The 21,713-nt window shown below is 62.0% G+C and overlaps 2 protein-coding genes across 3 annotated transcripts; both read right to left on the bottom strand.

Annotated features, from left to right (window-relative positions):
- Positions 1-138: 138 nt before the first annotated feature.
- Positions 139-15,096, bottom strand: LOC113446856 (phosphorylase b kinase regulatory subunit alpha, skeletal muscle isoform). The gene is given in 32 exon segments (XM_087941261.1): positions 139-1,010; positions 1,313-1,513; positions 1,767-1,820; positions 2,103-2,273; positions 3,497-3,612; positions 3,782-3,883; positions 3,984-4,113; positions 4,191-4,269; positions 4,690-4,769; positions 4,846-5,002; positions 5,250-5,389; positions 5,615-5,703; positions 5,872-6,048; positions 7,402-7,577; positions 7,741-7,819; positions 7,932-8,076; positions 8,415-8,524; positions 8,696-8,830; positions 9,029-9,107; positions 9,545-9,652; positions 9,982-10,077; positions 10,219-10,341; positions 10,693-10,746; positions 10,850-10,996; positions 11,187-11,245; positions 11,248-11,284; positions 11,599-11,679; positions 12,067-12,149; positions 12,269-12,437; positions 12,604-12,651; positions 13,463-13,621; positions 14,883-15,096. Coding segments are annotated over 32 exon segments (3,636 nt in total). The 5' UTR covers positions 14,961-15,096; the 3' UTR covers positions 139-836.
- Positions 15,097-16,159: 1,063 nt separating this feature from the next.
- On the bottom strand, positions 16,160-19,532 carry BMP15 (bone morphogenetic protein 15). Of its 2 annotated transcripts, none has more exons than XM_026716700.2 (2): positions 18,740-19,532; positions 16,160-18,034 (listed from the first exon to the last, which is right to left on the bottom strand). In XM_026716700.2, exons 1-2 carry the CDS (start codon positions 19,089-19,091, stop codon positions 17,184-17,186), a joined length of 1,203 nt encoding a protein of 400 aa, XP_026572485.2. In that variant the 5' UTR covers positions 19,092-19,532; the 3' UTR covers positions 16,160-17,183. The 2 variants fall into 2 exon arrangements, with proteins under 2 accessions (XP_026572485.2, XP_087797380.1); XM_087941254.1 differs by having other exon boundaries at positions 16,160-18,037; positions 18,740-19,505.
- Between the last annotated feature and the right edge of the window lie 2,181 nt (positions 19,533-21,713).

The raw sequence follows: 21,713 nt of genomic DNA, 5'->3' as shown, positions 1-21,713 counted from the left end.
GGGGCGCCGGGAAATGAAGTCCTGCTTCACCGAGGAGCCACCTCCCCCCGAGGTCTTCGGCTGGCAGCCAAGCTAGAAGGTGCCGCTCGGCCTGCCGGGCCTGCCGCGCAAAGACGACGCTCAGAGACCGACTGTCACTCCAGCTCAGCGGTTTATTGAAAGCCACGCCAGGCGCCAGACGCGCAGCCCGCGGCTCCCCACGGGGCCAGAATGTGTGGCGCAAAGCCAAAGGGGGCCCCTCCGTGGTGGGGGGCCTCAGGAGCCCCGGAGTGCAGCGGGTGAGCCAGAGCGGCCCCCAAGCACCCCACCCAAAGGGCTCCCGAGGGGGACCAGGGGTGAAGGGGGCCAAGAGGGGCCCCTCCTGAGGTTCTGCACTTTGCTGCCATCAGCCCCCTCCCCAGGGAAGTCCCCTCGCCCAACCAGCCCCTGCCACCCCCACCCCCCTGCAGGTGCCAGAGATCAGGGGCTTTCTGCCAGAAAAGACCCTCTGGCAGGCACGAGTGGCCTCCCTCCCAGCAGGGAAGGGAATGGCGTTGCCCTCCAGGTCCCTTCAAGGGAAGAGGAGCTAAGGGAAGCCCCTCAAAGGGAGGGATCCTCCCGGGGAACAGAGTGTGGCTCCTGGTTCAGGTGGAAAGCAAAGTCCTCCAGCTTCCAGAGCCATCCAACAGCAACCCCTGGCTTCTGGTCTCAGGAGAGGGAAAGGTCTCGGCCAGGCCCCTCCGAGTCCACATCTGGCTGGCTGCAGTTCTTGAAAGCGGCTGGCTGTGCTGCTGGCTTCCAGGGTGCGGGGAATTGCACCCCAAGGGGGCTCTTGGCGCTACGGAGCCGAGACGGCTTCACTGCGTGATGCAGCCACCGCTTGGGAGGAACTCGTGCACGCAGGTGGCCACAGCTCGGGAGAGGTAGGTCATGCTGCCAAACCTGCCACTTGGCGCACTGTCGTAGAGCAGCTTGCAAATGCCAGTGGCCGGGTCCCTCTCCAGCATGGGGTCATCGGCCCCCAGGATTTTCTGGTTGCAACGTAAGAGGAAGAGAGTGTCATTGCCCAGAGCCCAGGGCCAAAGAGCCCCCCCAAAAAAAAAAAAAAAAAAGCTGGTGTCTGCCACAGGCCCGGCTCTCTTTGGCTGGGTTCATGCTCCCATCTGCTCCAGCCACAGCAGAGAGCCGGAGGGCCCAAGGACTCCGGGCTCAGCTTTCCGCCTGCTGGATGGTGAGCAGTCATGCTCCAGAGCCTTTGCTCCCTCAACAGCCGGGCCCCGCAACCGGCTCTCCTCCCTGGGCCAGGGAAGCCCTAGCAACACGAGGCCCCAACCTGCTCTTGGTAGAACAAGTCGTTTGCGACGTGCACGATCCTGTCCACGGCTACCAGGCCTCCGATGCTGGGACCCTCAGCATCTGTCAACAGCGTCAGGACCAGGATAGCCTCTACAAAGAGCTGCCGGTACTCGGGCTGAGGGACTCGGTTTAGCACGGACTCAACGTGGACAGCAAACTTGATTTCTCCAGGAGTCATCTAGGGCCAAAGGAGGCCTCTTTTCAGTTGAGCAGACCCTAAACGGCCTCCAAATGGGGCTCTGGGTCAGGAGGAATGGACAGCACCCAATCCAGGGCAGAAACAGGGGAACGAGTCTTCCTCCAAGGCAAGGCGGTCTGGCCTGGGGTAGCCGATAGGGCCAGGAGGAGCAAGGGAGGAGCCTCTGCAGGCACCATATTTGGGCAGCAGGAACCCCCTCCCCCTTAGGGTCAAGGGACGGTGCAGCCATTACCTCTCTGGTGGTGGAAGAAGGGAGAACAAAGCCTTCAATGGAGAGCCCGTGGCACTGCAGGAGGAGAGGAGGGGGCAGCAGTTACCCTCGGGAGGCCCAGGCTGCTGTTTCCACAGGCCATCGAGACAAGAGGGCTCCGCTTCTCAGGGGAGCCAGGAGACCCAGCCTGCAGCCCCAATTCTGCCAGCCACAGGAGCTGCTCAGCCTGGCTGCACCCTTGCAGAGCTCCCTTCTTTGCAGCTTCTCACGCCTGGCAGGCACTTCCACTCAGGTGGCCCACTGCTATGCTGCAGCTGAGATTGGGGGCGGGGGAGAAGACGGGTGCCACCCCTTCACCTTCTGCAGGATCCTCCAGACCTTCTGGTAGAATCCCACTGGGACTCTGTTGAGGGCCCCATCCAGCCGCCGCCGCCGCAGCCACTGCCCTTGGCGCCCGTCCTTGGCGGAGGAATCCACGGGGGCCTGAGTGGGATCTCTTCTGCCTGGAGCCAGGAAGGATCCGGACAACTGCGGAGGAACAAGCCAGAGGGTTGGCCGTGCCCGCAGAAGCAGCTTGTGGCCAAGCAGCTCGGGAAGGAGGACTTGCCTGGGCAGGGCGTGCTCCGGCCTCCAAGGCATGCAGGGCCGCAGCCTGGAAAGAAAGAAAGACCAGTTGCAGCCCTTTTAAGAGAGCGGGGGCAGCCCCGGCCCCGGCACAGGGAGGAGAGAACGTGGCGTGAGAGCTGAGTGGACACTGGAGGCTACGGCTGGCTCTCCTGCTAAAAGCAAAGCTGTGAGGAAAATTAGCAGGCGCTCTTTCTTCAAACGCCAGCACGGAGGAGGGGAGAGCTGTGGGCTCTGGGAAGCGAAGTCAAGCAAGCACAGGCAGCTCCAGTCCAGACTTGTCTGGTGGCTCCCCTGGAATCAGAAGGCAGGCAGGCAGGCAGGCAAACCCAGCTCCGTCTGGAGGCCCGTGGGCTGCACCATTGCTCCCCGCTTCCCCTGGCTTCCTGGAGCATGGATCCCCGCCAATTGGCCACTTCTGGGGAGATGCTCGACAAGGAGCCCTTAAAAGACAGGCAGTCTGAAGGGAGCCAGCTGCCTCCACCACCTCCGGAACTGGCTGGAAAGGGGAGCTGAGCCAAGGGGCTTCCCCTGGTTTTGCCAGGGAAGCCCCGCCCAATCCAAGCCAGCCCACCCCTGCTGCTCCCTCCCTTCCGCCAGGAGTAGCAGCTGCATTTGCAGCACCAACCCCATCCCACTCAAGACCCTCCGTGGCGCCTGCAGGCCCAGGCACCCCCTGCAGGAAGGGAGAGAGCCCCGGTCAGTCAGCTGCCCCTTGACAGGGGCACGGGGGTGTCACCTGAATCTGGGCAAAGACCGCCTACTTTTATCCAGTTGCTAGAAGAGAAAAAAGGTGTTAAGATGTGGAGAGGGAGTTGCTCTCCCTGGCGCTAACCCTCCCCCCACGCAGAAGCCCAACCCACCTGGAAGACGGGGGCAAATTTTCCCGGGCCGGGGCAGTTGTAGCCTGCCCCAGCCATTCCAGTTCTGCCAGCCACCGTGAGCTCCCCTCCCTTTGGTTGCCCCACAAGGGAAGGAAGCCCCCGTGCCTGCCTGGGACTCAGCGGAGCAGCTGTCTGCCAGGGTGGAGAGACCTGCAACTTCTCCAGAAATTCCCCTTTGCCAGCCCCGGTGGGACCAACGCTTACCCTCCCCTGCCTTGGCAAGGCCAGGCAGGAGCAGCCCACCTGTTTGATCTCACTCTTGAGCTTAACGATGCCGGCACGCTCCGACTTCGTGGCTCCCACAGCCCCAAACTCCCGGATGGAAACCGCTGGGGTCAAGGTGGAATCCGTAGCCCGCACTGCAGGAACATCAGGGCCCAAGACTCAGAACGCCAGCCTGGGTTCCCGGAGCTCCTTCAGCAGGTGAGGTCAGGTAGCTGCGCTCCAAGTCCCGGGATTCCCGAGCTGGTTGCCTCCATTTGGGCTGGCTCTCTTGCCCCCCCCCCCCACCTGAGGCAAGTGGCTCACCACTTCGCTCCACACCGAATTCTTTGCCACTGAGGATGTGATGAAGAAGGTTCTTCATATGGGAAGGGCTGAGGCTCATCAGGCTTTCGGCAGCTTCTTCGCCTGAAGCCAAAGGAAAGGGAAAGGTGTCTCTCACTCCCAGCCCTCCCCCGCCCCCGAAAGGCCCCCGCTGCAGCCCCCCAAGGAAGCCGGTCCCACTCACCCGAGCAGCAGAGCGACTGGGCCAGCTCCATCGCCATCACCTGAATGATCAGCCCGATCCGCAGGCGGAACATCTCCGCAAAGAGGGCCGGCTGCGTCCGGATGTACATAGCGAGATAGACCATGATCTCCTGCAGGGAGAGGAAGGGGCAGCCCTTGGCAGGCCCGGCCACGGCGGAGCCCCGGAGAAACGCCCCTCGTGGCTTACCTGCGTCAGGATGCAGAGGCTCAAGTTCTTCTCGCTGGCCTCGTCTATCAGCTGGGTGAGCTCCTCATAGGGCAGGGGGCTGTGGGAGTGGCAGGACCAGGGATTGCAAGGAGCCCACGGAGGACCAAGCCCCACCTGCAGCCCTGCCCCCCTTGGGCAGCGGAGCAACCCAACGCCCAGCCTGGTTCTCCTTTCCTGCCCCTCCCCTGAAGGGCTGGGAAGCACCTTGCCCGCCTGTGGGGTCTCCCGGAGGCTGCCGCAGGCCATTGTGGGAAAGCTTGGCCTAGCGGGGCTGAGCCACGCATGACCTGCTCTCCTCCGGGGAAAGGCTCAGGGTGGGAGGCGCTGGCGGGGAATTGCCCACCACCAATGGCTACGTTCCACAACTACAGAATTGTAACGAACGGCTGCTGGAACGATACATTTCCTTCCTTCCTTCTCTCTGTTCTGGAGTAACCAAAGCCATCTAGCCAGCACCTCCCATCCACCCGGGACTCACGCCGAGATGGTCTTCTCTCGAGGCTCTGGGGGCAGCCCCACAGTCAGGTGCTTCTGGTGTGACAAGAGGTCCGTGCAGGCCTAGAGGGAGCAGCTCGTCAAGAGGGCAGGAGGCTCCACGGAGGGAGCCCAGCCGCCCCGGGTCAAGGGCCAGCACCTCGTCCAGGGCCTCCACCTTCTTCTTCAGGATGCCAGAGATGTAGCGGATCAGGGCCCACTGGCAAGTCCTGCCAGCTTGGCTGTAGAGCTCCCCCAGGAGGCCCTTGACGGTGGCCCCGCTGGTGCCATGGATCTCGGTGTCCCAGTCGGGGCCCCTGAAAACAGAACTGAAGCCGGTTAGGGGAAGGGGCTGCCAGCTGGCCAGAGCCAGTGGCTGGTTTGGAGGGCAGCCCAGCAGAACTGGCACCGTGGCTGCTGCCGAGGCCAACCCAGGCCACTGGGAAGGGGCTTCCTCCCGAGTAGCCCGCCTTCCTGGCCGCCAGCAGCTCTCGTCCCTTGGTGGCAGCCCTGCTGGCAGAGTTTTCCAGGGGCTGCCAGGAGAAAAGAGGGGAAGGCTCCTACTTGAGGGTGTGGAGGAGATGCAGGCAGCTGGCTTGGTCCTGCAGGGTCTGGCATCCACGGAGCTGGTTCACCAAGGCCTGGACGTCCACCTTCCCGCTTGCATCCTTGGGGAGACTTGCCTTGCCCGGGAGGACGGGCTGCTTGTGGAGGAAACACAGCAGGGGGACTTGGCCTTACAAGGAAAACTGCCCCAAGACCAGGAAAGGGGGCAGAGCGATGCGGCTGGGCCACTTCCGGGGCCTGGACCTAGGCAGGGGAAGGTGGGAGTGGCCCCCAGGGCCCCAGCCTTCCCCCAACTTGCTTTCAAGCAGCTGTTTGGAGGGAGCCCACGGAAGCAGCCCAAGCCGGCCGTTCAGGAACCTCACCTGGACCTCCTGGTTTGGGGCCGACCCCAGCAAGTGAGCAGGCGGCTTATCGTCCAGGAGAAGCTTGGACGGGATGTACAGGTTGATGTCTGCAACAGAGACAGCAAACAGTCCCCTCCCGCTTCAGGGACTGGCAGGGCTGGCGGCTTGCTGGGCAGAGTAAGCGGCCAGCAGAGCTCAGGAGAAGAGGAGGGTCTTTGGGCCAAGGGACCCTTCCCCGCCCCCTCTATTATCAATTCTCGGAGGCCCAGGCTCACTCTCCACGTGCAGCTCCTTTGCCTTCGACATCAGGGACAGGAGGTCCTGGGTGCTGTGGACAGCAGCACGGAAGCGATTCAGCCCCCCCTTTTGAGCTGGGGGGGGGAGGCAGGCTTGTGGGGCGGAGTGTTGGAGAAGTTGGTCGAGGTACTGGGCGATGTCATCGCAGAATTCAGCTGCAAGGAGGAGCCAGAGGGAGAAAGCCTGAATAGGCTCCCGGGGAGCAGGACTGCCCACCCAGGGCTCTCCTGGCCAAAGGACAGCCGGCCGGGGGCGGCGAGTGCACGTGTGTGCATGCACGCCCCAGAAAGCCCAACAGGCAGGTGAGCCCCTGTTGCGAGGCCTGCAAGGTGGCATCCGCCTGATGGTGCCAGCCAGGCACGTCTTTGACAAAGCAGGGAAGGAGCACCATTTCGTGCCCCCCTCCAAGACGGCCCAAGAGCCACCATGGCCCCTTCCACACTCCTGGGGCCACCAGCTGGCCAGCAAATGATCGCAAAGCCATTTCCCCCAATGTGTCATTGCCAGAGCGCCCCCCCCCCCGGAAGAAGTCTGACCCTCTCCCGCAAGCCGTAGGCTGAGCGATGCTCAAGCGCTTCTCCAAGGCTGCCAGGGTGACTCACCCACCCGTGCTGGGCCCTGCTCAGCACCCGCACCCAGCCCACCGCCACCTGCATGCATCCCAGGGGAAGGGGAAGCGTTGGCCCCCATTGCAGCCATGCAGCCTCCCTGCCAGTATTCAGAGGTGGTATGGAGGGGGTGACCGCAGGCTGGTTACAGACATTGTTACGATGGGTGAGGAGTCGGAGGAATCCAGAGGAGAGGAGGAGAGGGAGGAAGAGGAGGGCATTGGTGGTAGCAGAAGAAGCCGGCGGAGACATCCGTGGTTGTTGGGCAATGGACGGACGCCAGGAGTGAGCACACCCAGTGCCTGCTTCCCACCTGGCTTAGGGGCAGCGAAGTACTGGCACAGACCCTTTGACGGCTTCATGGGGAAGCCGCTTGGTCAGGTGGAAAAAACCTTTCTGGGATGACCAGGAAGTTTTTCATGCTAGACCTGCCTAGCGGCAACGCACCAGCATAACTGGTGGTTGCTTCTTCCATCCCAGCCCAGGGAGGCCCCAGTTCAACAGGGACCCACTGCCTCCTTTGCCTTCGGCTCTCCTAGCTGAGCAGAGAGACAGCCGAGAGCCCTTGGGGTTCCCCGGGGTGTGAGTGTTGGGGGGACGTCTTAAGATCGGTTGCGAAACCCTTACTAGAGACCCCTCTCCCTTCTGGCCTTCTGCCCGTGTTGCCTCCTCCTCCTCCTCGGAGCTCCCACAGGAACCAGCAGGACGCCACCAGCTCCCTTCAGCCCCTGCCCAGGAGGGACATTAGAAGGCCGGGCGGGAGGTTAATTCCCATGGCTGGCAACCCTGAGTTACGCTCCAGCTAGGAGGCTGTGGTGTTACGGTCTGGATTAAGAGGTCCGGCATTCCTGACCACCGCACACCTGAGTGCAGGAAGCAGGGGTGGCCCCATCTCCTTACCATCTTCTGCCAACTGAAAGCCATGCATCCAGTCCTCGGGGTCTAACTCTTGGAAGCTCTCAGGGCAGAGCCCATAGTCATCCGCATATAGCTTACCCTCCAGCCCTGCATCCATGAAGCTGAGGTGGGTGCGGCACGAAGTGGTGAGGAAGTCAGACAACCTACCGGTCTGGGCCCTACAGGAGCCAAAGTGGAGGGAGAGGGGCGGGTGGAGAGAGTCCCCTGCCAGAGGGCGCAGCATCCCCTCCTCCCAGGGAAGACCCTTGGGGGGCTCATGGCCTCCAATTCCCCACGAGCCCTTCAGTACCCACCCCGGCAGGAAAAGGCGCCTCGGCTTACCTTGCCCCTCCAAAATACCCATCCTGCAACTTCCTCAGTGTAGCCAAGATGGCTGGGTGGAGGGTGGTCCCCGTTTCGTCTTTTCAAAGGAGAAAAAGCAGCCGGGGTTGGCGAGGCCAACGGTGCCCCACCAGGCCTGCCCCTGCCCCCCCCTTTTGAAAGCCCAGCCCTCCACTGTGCAAGCAACGCACCCAGCATGGTCTGCGAGATGGGGAAGGTGATGGTGGGCCGCCCCGTCATGCCCCAGCGGCTGCACAGGTAGGAAAGGTCCGTCCGCAGCATCTCCACAATCATCTCGTTGTCCAGAGCCAGGTAGAACTGCTGCTGGTCAATGAACTGCAGGATGAAATATGCCACGAGAGAACGGAGGAGGGAGGCTCCCAAGGAGAAGGGCAGCGCCCTGCCGGCGGGGGTGGTGGGGGAATTTAGCGGTTGGGGCTTAAAGGGAGGGGGCTCAGGGGGGGGGCGGGAGATGCGTGTCAGGCTGTGCTCTGGCTGTGTTCCAGGAATAAAGGGAGGAACTTGAGCCAGCCCTTCCCCACTTAAAAATACAGCCCCCCCACCCCACCCCATACACAGACAAGGTCCTCCGACGCTCTGGAGGCAGCTTCCCTCTGCAGCTCTGCCCCTCCCTCCCCCATGAGCGTGGCCCTGCCCTCTCCCCCCTCACCAACCTCAGGAGTGAAGGCAAAGATGTTGTTCCGAACGTCGTAGAACTTGGAAGTGGCAAGCACCCCCATGTGTCGGAGGGGGCGCCCGCTGAGGCCCAGGCGCTTGTTGCAGCCTGTCAAGAGGCAGGACGGCCGGCTCAGCTGCAGAAGCTCCCTCCCCTCCCCAGCTGGTCAAGAGGCAGAATAGAAGGAGGGGCTGCTGGGTGCCAGCCGGTGGTCAAACATGGAGAAGCCTGAACCCTCCCACTGCCCCGGGGTTCTCTCCAAGCCCCCGTTGGGCTCACCCAGGCGGGCATAGATGTAGCTGAGGATCCTGGCTGGCTGAATCCGGATGGGGTGGACTTCGGCCACTGTCTCCACCAGGATGCCCTCCTCACGCAGGATGGCCTGGATGGCCTTCGTCTCGGCCAGGAGGCAGACTAGCCAGGTGAGAGGAGGGCGGGGTTAGGGCAGACCTGCAGGCTTGGGAGGTGGGGGGGGGGGCTGGCAGTTGGCAGGAGGGGCAGCCCACGGCAACCACCCAGGGCCCTTCCGGAGCATCAGCCTCCCACCCCCGCCTCTACTATGAGGGAGGTCCTGGTGCAGAACCACCCCGGGAGTCCCCTGCTCCCTCTCACCCTGCACCACCACCACCGGCTTGGGAACAGTGGAAAACCTGCGGTTCAGAGGGTCGACTTCTCCTGGAGCCAGGAATCCCTGCGAGGAGAGGCCTGGATTACGGCAAGGGCCCATTCTGCCCCCCACCCCCACCCCAAGGCCTCCCACAAAACCCAGAGGAGAAGTCTGCTCCTGCCATCGGGTGGACAGAGGTACACTGCTCCTCATTGCACTAATGGGTTCCTCTTGCACTGAGAATACCCCGCCGGGATGCAGGCAAAGCACCTGGGAAAGACCTCTTTGATACCTGATGTGGCTCTTGGGAAGCCAGGGGAGCCAGCAGCTGCAAGGTGCGCAGAGCAGACCTGCCCCAGCCGCCCATGGCTGATCTTCTGCCAGCTGGCATCCAGGCGAGCTCCAAGCAGGCAGCTTGTGCTGAGCTGGGCTTCCCAGGGAGCGGGCAGGGCAATGCCCCCTGCAATCCCGCTCCTGAGGGCTCCAGGCAACTCCAAATCAAGGACGGGGCGAAAGCTCACCTCTGCCATGAGGCAGCCCAGGATGTAGAGGGACTGGGCCCACATCAGGGGCAGTTTGCCCATGGGTAGGCGGTCCACGGTGTGGGGGTGGCTGTATTCCTCCTCAACCTATCAGGACAGACCAAGAAAAACCGGGGATTTGAGCGGCAGACAAAGGCCGGGAGCTGCAGATCGGTTACGCTTGGGTAACACCCTTAAGGAAAGACAGAAGCCAGAGAATGCAAAGCCCTGGAAGTCTATGGAAGAAACTTCCAGAACATTTTAGATGCTTTCAAAGAAAAGCCCGCTTCAAAGGAGCGGAGACAGTTGTGCCTGTTTATCTGCATGCAGAAAATAAATGAATAAATAAAATATAAATAAATAAAGATATAAACGGGTCCACTAAACCAGGGCTCCTCTGGGGGGGCTGAGGGTGGGAAGGCTCCTTTTTCGCTGACCTTCTCCAGGGGGACGCAGTAGAGCTCTGGGACCAGGCGCAGCCCGTTCTTCCCCTTGACCAGGACTCCCTCGAGAGCTTCGCGGTACTCCTGGACCTGAAGAGAGGCGGGGGGCTCTCAGGCGGGGGGAGAGGCTGCTGCTCACCGAGGCCCAGGCTGGTGCGGGTCCCGCTCTCCCGGCCAGACCCCCCCTGCCCCCCCGGGGATGCTCTGGCCCAGCAGTCCGCCCAGCTCCACCTGCTCCGCATTGCCGCTGAAGAGGCCGTCGATGACCAGGTAGGTCCAGAAGAGCGGCCACTCGCATTCTATGTTCTCAAAGAGCTTCAGCTCCGCAGGCTCGTAGTAGAGGCGGCTGGGGTCCTGCGAGGGGCGGGAGGGGGGCGGTCAGTGGGGCAGCCTCTCGCTCCCTTTCTCCAAGGCAACTGGGCAGAGGAGCCTCCGCACCAGGAGCTGCACAGGGCAGAGCCCACTTTCCAAATATTGACCAGTCTGATCCCGGAACAAACCACATTTCTAGCAATAAAAAGTTGCCAACGGCTCAGTCAAGCCCAGGTCAACTTCCACTCGCCCTGCAGTCCAGGTATGCAACGGCTTCACTTCTAAAAAGGCAAAGGCTCCCCCTGGCTGCGTGTGGGGGCCGAGCTGAGCCAAGGGGCCAGCAGACTGCAGGCAAGGCCTCTTGGGGCCCAGAACTGGCACGCTGGAACTTACCTCCTTGGGAGTTCGGTAGCCATCACGGAGGAACCGGCAACAACCGTAGCGGCCCTGAGAACAAGAGGGGATACGTTGAGCTCTTGGGCAGCCACTTGATGGGCAGCTGGGCCGCCCCCATCGCCACAGCCTGGCAGCCCAGGGCAGCAAAGCTTGCCTGCAGCTTGGCAATGATCTCCTCCTTGGTCTTCTCCACCACGGCCGTGTCCTCCACAGCAAACGCCGGGTAAGAAATGATGGAGAGGAGACTGGCATCGATCTCCTTGGAGGTGGAGGCCCTCGGCAGCATGGAGTGCAGAATGGACTGCCAAGACAGAATCAAAGGGCCCTGAGCAAGGCCAGCCGGCCACCGACCATGTCCAGATGCTCTGGGCTGTGGCATAGGACGCATCCCGGTGACCCCAGGCGCTGACTGGAGGCCTGGCAGGCCTCGGCCAATCTCAGCTGCCCTCAATCCAAGGCCTCCCGGAGACGGGGTTCAGCCTGCCCCTCACCTGGCAATACTGCACCTCATCTGGCAAGACGTGGATCACGGACTGGGGACCCCCTTGGCGCCAAAGAGGTCACATTCATCCAAGGCCTCCAGAGCTGCCTGAGGAGCATTTGGAGAGAACGGAGAGCTAGCAAGGTGGGCACAGTCCCCCCTTACTGGCCCTGAAACGCCTGGCTCACCGAAAGGCTCAGGCAAGGAAGGGCAGGTGGCTTGCTAACAACACCCTCTCCTGGCCGGAGCAGAGGGCACTGGGGGAAACGCCTCTGCCCTGGGAGTCCTGCAGCTCCCTGAAAGTGGGAATAGCTTTGGGGAGCACATTCTACACCTGCTGGACCCTGGAAAGCCTACCGGGCACGCTGCCTCCTGCTCTGCAATGGGTTTGAGCCCCTCCAGCAGCCCAGGGGTCCCCTCACCTTTGCCATGCCCACTGAGCTGGCATTCAGCTCCGTAATTCCTTGGTTGGTCTTGTCACCACGTTCCCATATCCCAAAGTCCTGCCAAACAACATGGAACAGGAGGCGATGGCTCGGCGGGGAGGTCCAGAGCATTCAGCTGCCCAGCCAGGGACCGGAGGAGGCTTCCCTGCCCAAAGTGGGTACCCAGCCGGGCTGCCAGGTTGTGCCCCACCTGGCTTGGACTCCACCCCCAAGCCCACAAAAGCAACAAACATCCCTGGGAAAGCAGCCGTGCTTTTTCAGCCGGGTAGCCGCTTTCCTCCCGCTTCTTCTGCTGGGTGCCAACTGGCCGAGGCCCTTTGCCCTTGACTCCCAAACGTCCCTGCCGATTAAAGCCGTTCCCCACTGAGCCTGCCTTCGGGAAACGGGGCTGCCCATGGCTTGCTCCCCTCAGCTTCCCACAGCACCAAGCCGTATGCCGCTCACCGCAGTCTTGTATGCGGCCTCGATGTAGAAGACCAGATTTTGGACAAAGCTGACTTCGTCCAGGCTGTGGATGATGTGAAGCCCTGGAGGAGAGAAGAGGCGAGGTGCAGCTGGGGCCCCTCCCTCCCGGGCGCTCTGCCGTGCCCTCTTCCCGCCTACAGAGCCCACCCCTGCCCCGAGAGGCCGCCACGGGAGGCCTTACCAGAGGCCGTCATCTGGGCCAGCATCAGCAGGTAGAGGGAAGTGGCGTCCAGCTGCAGGTGGCCCCACTGCTCGTCTCCCACCACGGTGGCACAGGTGCACGTGTTGTACTTGGCGTGCAGGCAGTCCTTGGGGCTCTGGCTGTACTTGAAGTCCTCCACTTTGTCCACCTGGACAAGGAGCACGTGGCCAAGAGGAGTTGGCTGCCCTGGCATTTGGCCCCAGCGAGCGGCCTGGCAAGCCAGCTGTTGGCCTGCAGAAGGCCAGGGCCCCACCTTCGCCCTGGGCCAGGATGGCACAGCCCGTGCCTGCCATGCTGCCCTTCGAGAGCCCTACCTGCCGCATCATGCACTGCAGGAGGCCCCTCATCAGCTTCACCACGCTCTGCAAGAGGAGGAAAGGGCAGAGCAGCGTTTGGAGGGCGGCCAAAGGGGCGAGGTGACCTTTCCGAGGTCCAGCTTGTAACCAAAGGCGGCTCATCTGCTGCAGCCTGTTCTTGACTTGCTGAGGCAGCCTGGCTATCGACACCCAGATCTCTGCAGCCTCATTTCCTGCGTTCATGCGAGGCAACCTGTCACCCTCCCCCGCTTGTCTTGCCATCATAAATAGAAGCCCCCGAAAGACGAGGCAGCAGCTGGAACAGCGGAGGGACCCTTGGGCTGCCACTCGGGTTCCTGGGCTCGATTCCAGCCAGCTGGTCACTGACACCCCAGGCACCTGGCCCCCAGGGTGGGTGAGGAGCGGGGACGGACCCTGCGTGGCAGAGCAGCCGCCCCAGGCCCAGGCGAGGACAGAGCTCAGTGGACAGCGCCGGCCCCGAGATCCAGTGTTACAGCCTGACCTTTGCAGGCAGGAGATAAGATGACCGGGGTCACTGCAGGGCGTTCGTGGTGCCAGGAAGGAGCCTGCTTGTCCCAGGCTCCCTCTTCTTGGCAGTTCGGGCAAGGCCTGTTTACTTCCAGGCAGCCCTTCCCTCCTGCATGGCTCCTGGGGGTCACAGGGCGCGTCTATCCCCCAAATCTCGCCAGTTTAAGCTGTCCTCCTAGGGAAACGCCCCTCAGCCGCTCAGCCCCACAAGAGGCGGTTGGTCGGGAGCCGTTCTGGGCTGGCCAGTGACAGAGGATGAGGGCTTCGCCGTGGGCAGCCAGCCAGCCCCACATCCCCCACCCCCCGCTCTCCACTGCGAGCAGTTTACCTGCTCCAGTTCGTAGGCTTTGGCCTTGTCCTCGTCACGGTCAGCGTTCTTCCGGTAGGCCAAGCCCAGCCCCCACACGGCCAAGATGCTGTAGACATTATCTCGGACCCAGGCGTCGGGGTGGTCGCAGCTGGCCGGAAGCAGCCCTGTAACGGGATTCTGGGGCCACAAGCGGAAGGGCAAGAAGGGCAGGGGGCTTAAACGGGAGGGCCAGAGACCAGCACAGGAGGTGGCAATTCAAGTGCGCCAGCCAGTTTCCATAGACACCCGCGATGGATGTCTGCTCCTTGTGATCCTGCGGCCACAGTCTGAGCAAGGCAGATCACGGTTGCCCAGGAGGTGCCTTTGATTTTGATCGTGCAGACCGAGGGGCCCCTGCAACCCTCTTTCCGAGGCTGCTGACCAAGCCAGCCTCCTCAGGACCACCCCAGAAGTTGCTCGGGCCAACATCTAGAGAGTCACCAGCAAACGGGGAGGGGGGAGATTCTGGGCCTGCTGGAGCTTGCTCAAAGTAACCCCACCCTTTCAAATGCTTTCACCCTTTCCATACATTCTGCCAAAGGGTCCAGCGTGGCTCCCCCCCACCCCCCGTGGGCTGTGCCACCGGCTGCTCCAGCGCCTGACTACAGCTCTCCTGGTTGCCAACAGCCTCCTGGCATCCCTTCTGGGCTTGCTCTGCCAGCTTCCCCTTGCAGTTTGGGGAGCAGCGAAGCCTGGCACAGCTTCAGTCCCGTCCATTCAGGAGATGAGAAGAGCCTCTGGCCCCTCTTGCTCCCTTGGGAAAGGAGGCCTTCCTGAAGAGACCCCCAGTGGAACCCCTCCCCAGGACTCTCTAACAGGGAGCCAGTGTCACCTGGCACTTAGCATCAGCCAACTGTGGCACCAGGAAAACGAGCCTGTTGGAAACAAAACCCTTGGCAAAAGGCCAAACGGGGATGGGCATTCTTAGGCAGTTCCTCTTCCATCTCCAAGGGAGACTCCACTGGTTTCACAAGGGCTGGCTTGACAGGAGGGGCCACTGAGGTAAAGTGCCCCCCGCCTGTCCGGGAAGCACACGGGGCAGTAAAGTCTTGGGGGGTGGGGGGAATGCTTTCACAATTCCCCAATTCCCCTCCTTCACCTTCCGGGAGCTCCGGCCGGGTCTTCCCAGCGCCAAGGAAAGGGGCTGCAGGAGGGGCCGCTTTGCAAGGCGCAGGGGCCCCCCCCCCCGACCGCGGCTGCCACCTTTGTGCCCCGAGCCTTCTCTGGCCGTGCGGGGATTCCAGGTCCCGTCGGCCCAGGCTGCGCAGCCCCAGAGCGAGCAGCTGAGGGCAACTTCAGGCTCGCTTTGGAGGCCGGGAATCGGAAGGTGCGCGGCGGCCGCCCGGAGGAGGCTGGCGAGGTTGGCTCGCTCGCTCGCTCGCTGCCCCCGAGGGCTCACCTGGTGCCCGAGGACGGTCTGTTGCACCAAACGGGCGTAGCCATCGAGCCGCACCCCGGAGTTGCTCCTGCTCCGCATGGTTGTGCTCCTCGGCCCCGCCGCGGCTGCCTCTCCGGAGCTCCGCCGCTAGCCCGGCACGGCCCGCTCCGCCCAGGGGCCGCCCCCGCTCCCGCCGCCCCTCCCTCCTGGCACCGGCTGGAAGTCCCCCTGCGCGCCGCCGCCGCCGCCCCAGCGGAGAAAGGGTGAGCTGCGGCTCCCGGGCGGTCCTGGAAGCCCTGCAGCCGCCGGCAGGTTTCGCCTTCCCGCTCGCCTTGGGGAGGGAGGAAGATGCCCCCGGCGCTCCTCAGCGAGCGCGGAACGAGGAACCCGACGTAGCCGAGACCCGGCTCCAGCGGCTCGCGCGGCGGCCTGTTGCGGGCCCGCGAGGCCCGGCGCCCTTTCGGAAGTTTACTTCTTGGGGGCCGGCGGAGAGGAGGCGCGCGCGCGCCGCCTGCTGCCGAGAGCGGGAACTGAGAGGGCTCGGTCGGCTATGTTGATGGGCTCTTGTTACCGACGGGTATCCTCCCCCGCGGAGTCCCTTCCCTCCTCTCTTCCCTGAAAAGCCTTGCAATGATTTCCCTTGCTTTTAGCCCACCTCTGCAACGTTGTTTTGACATTTATTTCTGACACTGAAGTATGAGGGTTTTGTCCAATTTGAGCCATCTGCAAATTGGATAAGCAACATGTTCCTCAAATGTTCTTGCTACTGATAGTCTGCATTTTGGGACGGAACATTTCACCCTCACAAGCCATTATGTGCTTAATAGGGGAAATAGTGAATGGCTCGCCCTCTGCAGCCGGATGGCAGCCCGACTCTGGGGCCTCCAGGGAAGCCGACCCAGAGAGCCAAAGAGAGACTCCACTCCTCGGGATGCCTCTTCCAGCTGGGACTGCTAATCTTTTGGGGAGTTGGAATTACACCCAGTTGCCAGTTGGAAACATGCTGGGCAGGCGGTGTTGCTCTGCATCAATTCCTGCTTGGCCCTGCAGTGCCCCAGATCAGCAGCCCTACTGGGAAGAGAGGAACAGCAACTGGTGGCAAACGCTTGGGCTGCCTGGGTGGCTGCAGAGAAGTACCTACTAGCCACGAGTTAGGGAGTGGCTGATTCTATGCTGCAAACGCGACAATCGCCTGGTGTGGGAGCTGGATTGTGGGTCAGGTGGGCCAGTCTGGGCTCCTCCCCCTTCCCTTGTCCAGTGCCAAATTTTTCTTCCCCAAATGAGAGGCTGGATTCATCTTTAGCAAAACAGAAACTATCTTTATATTGCAGGATCTCATTTAAATACACCGTTCAATAAATAGAAAGTTTTTCCAAGTTATGGCAGTTTTTTCAGGCCAGGTAGGCGACAAGTGCAAAGAAATAAGGGGGAAGAGAAAGACAACACACCCCTAAACCCCTCTCCCTTGGTTTGAAAGGCCCCTTTGCTTCCAAAACAGCCTCCAGCGGGCTCTTCCTCCACCTGAAAGTCTTCTTTTCAAATTCTTCTGGGAATTCACTGCTTGGCCTCTCACAGGGTTGCAGGTGTGAGTGGGCCTTTATTTGCAGAGTGAGAGGTACAAGCAGCAGCGCAAAGAACTGGCCACAGAGCAGCACCCCTCAAGCAGCAGGAACAGAAAAGGGAGGTTCGAGTAGTCCAGAGACCACACAGCTCTTGCTGGGGGAGGGGGCACTGGCTGGGGGGAGAAGAGGGCCTCGGGTGGGGGCAGGGGGGAAGAAACCTGTGGCTGCAGCACCTGCACACCCGTTTTCTTCGGACTGGACTGCAGGATAGAGCCACCCTGCTGGGCCGAAAGGGACAGTGGCCCCCGGCATCAAGATGCTCATGCAGGCCACGAGACAAGCGCTGGTGAGGGAGCCTTCCTGCCTCAGCATGACCCCAGGACAGCCCATCTTCACATCTCCTGCCTCCCGAGGCCCCACCTGCTCCACTGCACCCCTTCCCAGGAGGGCCAGCTGCGCTTCCTTCAACTGTTCTCCACCAAGTTCTGACAGGATGAAATCATTCCAGGAGTACCTGCATACTTTTTTCTGGTAAAAGAAGAGGAGGAGAACCTGCCAACCTGTGCATAAAAATCCTTTTGTAAAACAGCCCAACCAAGGTGCTAGTCCTCTGTGCCCCTCGGAAAGAAGAGACTTGGATCCAAGTGAAAACTTGCCAAATGCTTTAAAATCTGGATTCTCTCTCGGTGCAAGGCAGTGGGTGGGAGCGAGCGGAAGCCCAGGGAGGCGGGGCAGCTCACAGAGTTTGTTGTCAGGATGCTCACCGGCAGGTGCAGGACTTGGCGATCATGTCCTCGTACACCTTGAACAGGATGTTGTTATTCTGCTCAATCATGAGGACACCCACAGGGCTGTACTCGTGGGGCACGCAGGACGGGCGAGGGACGTTCGAGTCCACAAACTCATTGATCAGGTTCTGGACGATGGCGTGGTTGGGAGAGTTGTAGCCATAGCGCAAGACCCGGGGGCAGGTCCCCCTGCAGTACTGGGGCCGGTACGAGTGGGGGGCGATGATCCAGTGGTCCCAGCCCAGCTGGCGAAAGGTCACACGAAGCGGGTAGAGGGCACATGCGTTCTGCTTAGTGCTGGGGCCGTGGCGGCTGTAGCGGGGCAGGGAGAGGTCCAGCTTCTCAGCCCGGCGCATCCTGTGCCCACGGGCAGAGCTCTGGGGGAGCTCCCCTCCCACGGGAGCCCGGAGGGGTGTCCAGGTGTCATTGAGGTAAAGCAGCAAGAAGGGATCCTCCAGGGAGGGGGGGGTTCCCCCACCAGGCCCACGGGGAGAGCTCCAGGCCCAGTCCAGGAAGGCACAGGCGTGATGCAGGCGGAGAAGGTGGCTATTCTGGGCAGCCCAGGACCACGGCTGGAGGTGCGAGGAGAGGTCCAGTTCCACCCAGCTGTCCGCAGCAGGTGTGGCAGTGGAATTCTTCAGCAGAGCTGGGCTGATCATCACCTCCGGCAGGGCGCTTCCACCAGGGAGCAGAGTGGCTGTGCACCAGAGGGGACCGTGAGGCGAGGATGGACGCTGGATGTAGACAGCAACAGCTCGGACCAGGCGCTGGGCTGGCGCTTGCACTTCCAGGCGGTAGTCAAGGGCCCAGATGAACCAGGGGCCTGCTGGTACAAAGAAGGGGTCAGAACTGGAGCAGGAGAAGCTGCCCGGCCCAAGAGCCATCCTTAAGGCCCACACCTTCCTAAAGAACAGCCCCTGCCCATTTTCCTGTGATGCCATCTCCGCCATTGGGGTGGGCAGCATGGCACTTTGGGGGCATTCGCAATAAAAAAAATCTTAGGAGCTGCTTTCACCTCAGGACTTGCTGAGCAACCCCCCCCCCCCCAATTCTGGAGGCCCTTATGAGAGAGTAGCAGCCCTCAGCCTGGGGGAGGCAGAGCCTTTGGAACAAGGACTCAGTCAGCGAGCCCCAGTCCAAAACTTCCCCTCACTGTGGTGTGCAAGAGGTGCCTGCGCTCATGCCCCCCTCGGTGCATGAAACACCTGGAAGCCGCCTTCCTGCTTGGAGGCAACTGGCCAGAGCAGCGTCACCCTGGCCAGGGCTGGCAGTCCGAACAGCAGGCTGGCAACTTCCCTGCAACCTGGGCAGCTGGCCCACCCATCTGCAGCCAGTGGAGCTGTGGGCTGGGCCTCCTCCGGCCAGCTGCCTGCTCGAGAGAGAGCCGAAGCCCAGCAGGCAGCCCTGGGCCTCCACCAGGACTTCCGACGGCCACGCCCTTCCACCAGTCAGTCCTGCCCAGCAGGCGCCCAGTCCCCGCTCCCGCAGCAGGCAGGCAGCCCCGGAGGGAGCGCCGGCCCCAGCTCACCTGCCGCAGCCTGGCGGGCCTTGGCCGAGGGCCGGACCAGGCGGATCGTGTTGCTGGAGAGTCGCCCGTCCCGGCGGGGCCGTCCGTGCGGGTCCGCCACGCTCCGGTAGAGGTTCCGCATGTAGCGCAGCGGCTGCCCGCTGACTCGCCTCCGGCTCAGACCGGGGAGCCAGGCTCGGGGGGGCGCCTGGCCCAGGAGCCTTTGCATCAGCGGCAGGGAAGGGGCCCCGGGGGCGGCGGGGGCGGCCGGCGCCTCTGAGCCTTGCGCTTCCCTCCCGCCTTCCAAAGGCAGCGCCAGGGGGAGGAGCAGCGCCAGCAGGAGAGAAGCGCTGCACGGCTCCAGCCCGGCCATGGCGGCCTCCGGCTGCGCTGAGGCGCGGGGTCACAAGGCAGGAGCCGGGCAGCCCGACGGGAGCATCGTCTCGGGGGAGGGGACGGACGCAGCGAAGGCAGGGAGGCGGGCGAGCCTCGCAGTCCCAGGCGAGGCCCCCGAGCAGCCGCAGCCAGGCCAGCGGGTTGGGGAGCCGGAGCGGCTGCGCCGGGCTAAACAGCAGCGCGCCGCCGCCGCCGCCGCCGTTTAAAGGCGAGCCTCGCTCCACCTTAAAGGGCCGGAGGCGCCTGCTTTCAGGCTGCGGGGAGCCAGGTGGGCCGGGCGCTCAGGCCCCTCCTTGCCCCGCAGGGTCTCCCTCGCTTTGCTCGACGGCGTTCTGGCCCCGGAAGCCGCTGGCGCCGCCGCCCGACCTGGGAGGAAAGTCTTTGGAAAGGCGGCGCTCGTGGGGCAGCACCTTTCTCTGGCACCAGGCCCGGAGCAGGAATGGGAAGTCGCGCTCAGCTGCCCACCGGGAACTCTGGGATTTGGAGTCCAGGCACATCTGGAAAGCGCCCAGTTACTCGAGCTCCGCCTTGTGGCGGATATTTGTGATGACCTCCGATCAGCCCAAAGCGATGCCTTGGCCGTACTTGACCCACAACCAGAAGGGGCTTCCTTTGCTGGCGCTTCAACCGGCAGGAAGGAAGGTGGCCTGGGCTTGCATGTTGCATGCAGTGGGGTGGATTCCACTGAACAGGCCCGGCTGCCTGGAATCTCTGCCCTTCTTACATGCGGTGCGTCTGCCAGGCTCCTAATCATCTTGGCTCTTGGAAACACAGGAAAAAATCTTTGGTGCTAGCCCGCCTCTTCCTCTCCATCCTTTCCCACCTTCTGCAACTTCAGCTAAGTATACTTTGATCCCCAAAACACAATGCCAAAAAAATCCAGCTTTTATCATTTTGTGCAAAGTATTTTTACTGGCTTGGTGAATGAGGCACTTTTGTGTGTATATAAACCTGAGTGAAGTGGTGCCCTTCTGTGACTTGTTTTCAGCATTGGCTTCTACAGGGTGATTTAAAACTATCCTGTACAAACCACTGACAATGATCGTTCATTATCTGTGTAGGCCTTCAAAGGTATAAAGTCAAAGTTGTAAACAAAATAAAAAATCCTAGCCAAATGCATTGAACAGTGAACATAAAAGCAGGCGGAATAAAGCCCAGGTGGTGGGGTGGGGCTCAGACCCACAGGGGTAAAAGCATCGGAAGAAGGGAGCAAAGGAGGGTCTCGGGGCCTTTGGGGGCTCCCCTCTCTCCTCTCTTTTGCCCTGGCAAGGCAGACTGGAGCCTCCCGCCCCAGCTCCACTGGCACAGCCCTTCCCGCCCACTTCCACCCCTGGCACCAGCACTGCATTCCTGGGCAGGGAGTGTCTTTCTGCCTTTGGGCTGAACCCAAAATCCGAGAGGGGAGCAGGCTGAGCTAGCAACTAGAGAGCCTCCGTTCCCGACTGGGGCAGCGATCTAGGTCCAGAGCTTGGGCATCTGTCTCCCACAGCAGCCCAGGACTGGCGCCCCTCTTTCTCCAGGCGCCTCTCCTTCCACCTGAGGCTGCCAGAAGCTGATTCCCCCGAAGCCCCCAAGGGGTCTGGGCAGGACTGCTGCTGCTTCTGGGGCACCGGCTTTGTTTCCACGGGGGAAACTTGCTCTGCACCCAAAGAGGTCAGGCGGTTGGGTCCATCCAGGATTCGTCTTGACCACACCGCAGCCTTGGGAGCCTCTGAACAGCCCTGGGCCAAAGCAGGGGGGGCAGGTGAGCAAGGGGTTCAGGGGCAAAGAGCAGCGGGAGCAGAGGCACCCCACCAGGCTAGGGCAGCCAAGGGGATTCGGCAGCCGGAAGCAGCCCATTAGTCCTGCTGGGGCAGCAGAAAGTGATTTCCTCCCCACCACTGAATCTCTGGACGCCGGAGGGACTCCAAAGCCCAGAGTTCTGGACTTCCCAGTCATTTTGCAAACTTCCTGTTTTTTAACATAAAGCACGTCCTTGCCAACTTGCCGATGGGTTCTGCCAGGAGGGGGGATTTTGGTGCTCAGCCAAGCTCCTTCCCGGCACAAACAACAGTCCAAAAACTTGCTCTCAAGTCGGCATCTAATCCTCTTAAGTACATAAAGACAAACCTTATGCCTCTTATGTAGGCATGAAGCCAACTATGTGTCTGAAAAACCACAGAGGTCCACAGAGGGTTCTCCATAGATCAGCCGAGAAACACTCAGTCGCTGCAGCCCACAAAGTCTTTGGGACCCCTAAAGATCCGCTCAGATTGATCACAGCAGAACTTGGTGAAATGACTGGTTTTGGCAAATGTCTCTTCCCTCAGTCTCCTGGGTTTTGACCAGGAGAGCCATCAGGCTGACCTTCCTCCCCAGGCCACCCCATGGCCGGGATGAGCTCTCCAAGAGAGCAGCCAGCCTGAAGAAGGGTTCTCACCAGGACAATCCTAGAGCTCCCTTGAAAGCAGGCTGGAAAGAGCGGGGCGTGGGCTCTCTTCACAGGAGCCAAAGCAAGCCGTGTTATGGCCCAACATGGTGGCCTGGCTCTCCCGGCACATTTCTCTGCCTGCTGCCTTGCACCCCCAGCTGAGGAGTTCTCCCCCACCCCACCCCGATA

This window comes from Pseudonaja textilis, chromosome 12 (assembly GCF_049901715.1).
Source record: "Pseudonaja textilis isolate UNSWEBS1 chromosome 12, rPseTex1.2, whole genome shotgun sequence".
NCBI classification, from domain to species: domain Eukaryota; kingdom Metazoa; phylum Chordata; class Lepidosauria; order Squamata; family Elapidae; genus Pseudonaja; species Pseudonaja textilis.
Note: the sequence above shows the minus strand (reverse complement) of the source record. Positions and strands in the feature narration are given on the sequence as shown.

What these genes read in the sequence shown, in the direction of transcription:
- BMP15 (XM_087941254.1), bottom strand. Translation starts at nt 19,091, where the DNA reads ATGGCCGGGCTGGAGCCGTGCAGCGCTTCTCTCCTGCTGGCGCTGCTC. An exon ending in GGCCCGCCAGGCTGCGGCAG is followed by an intron (nt 18,038 to 18,739) that starts GTGAGCTGGGGC and finishes TCTTTGTACCAG; the next exon opens with CAGGCCCCTGGTTCATCTGG.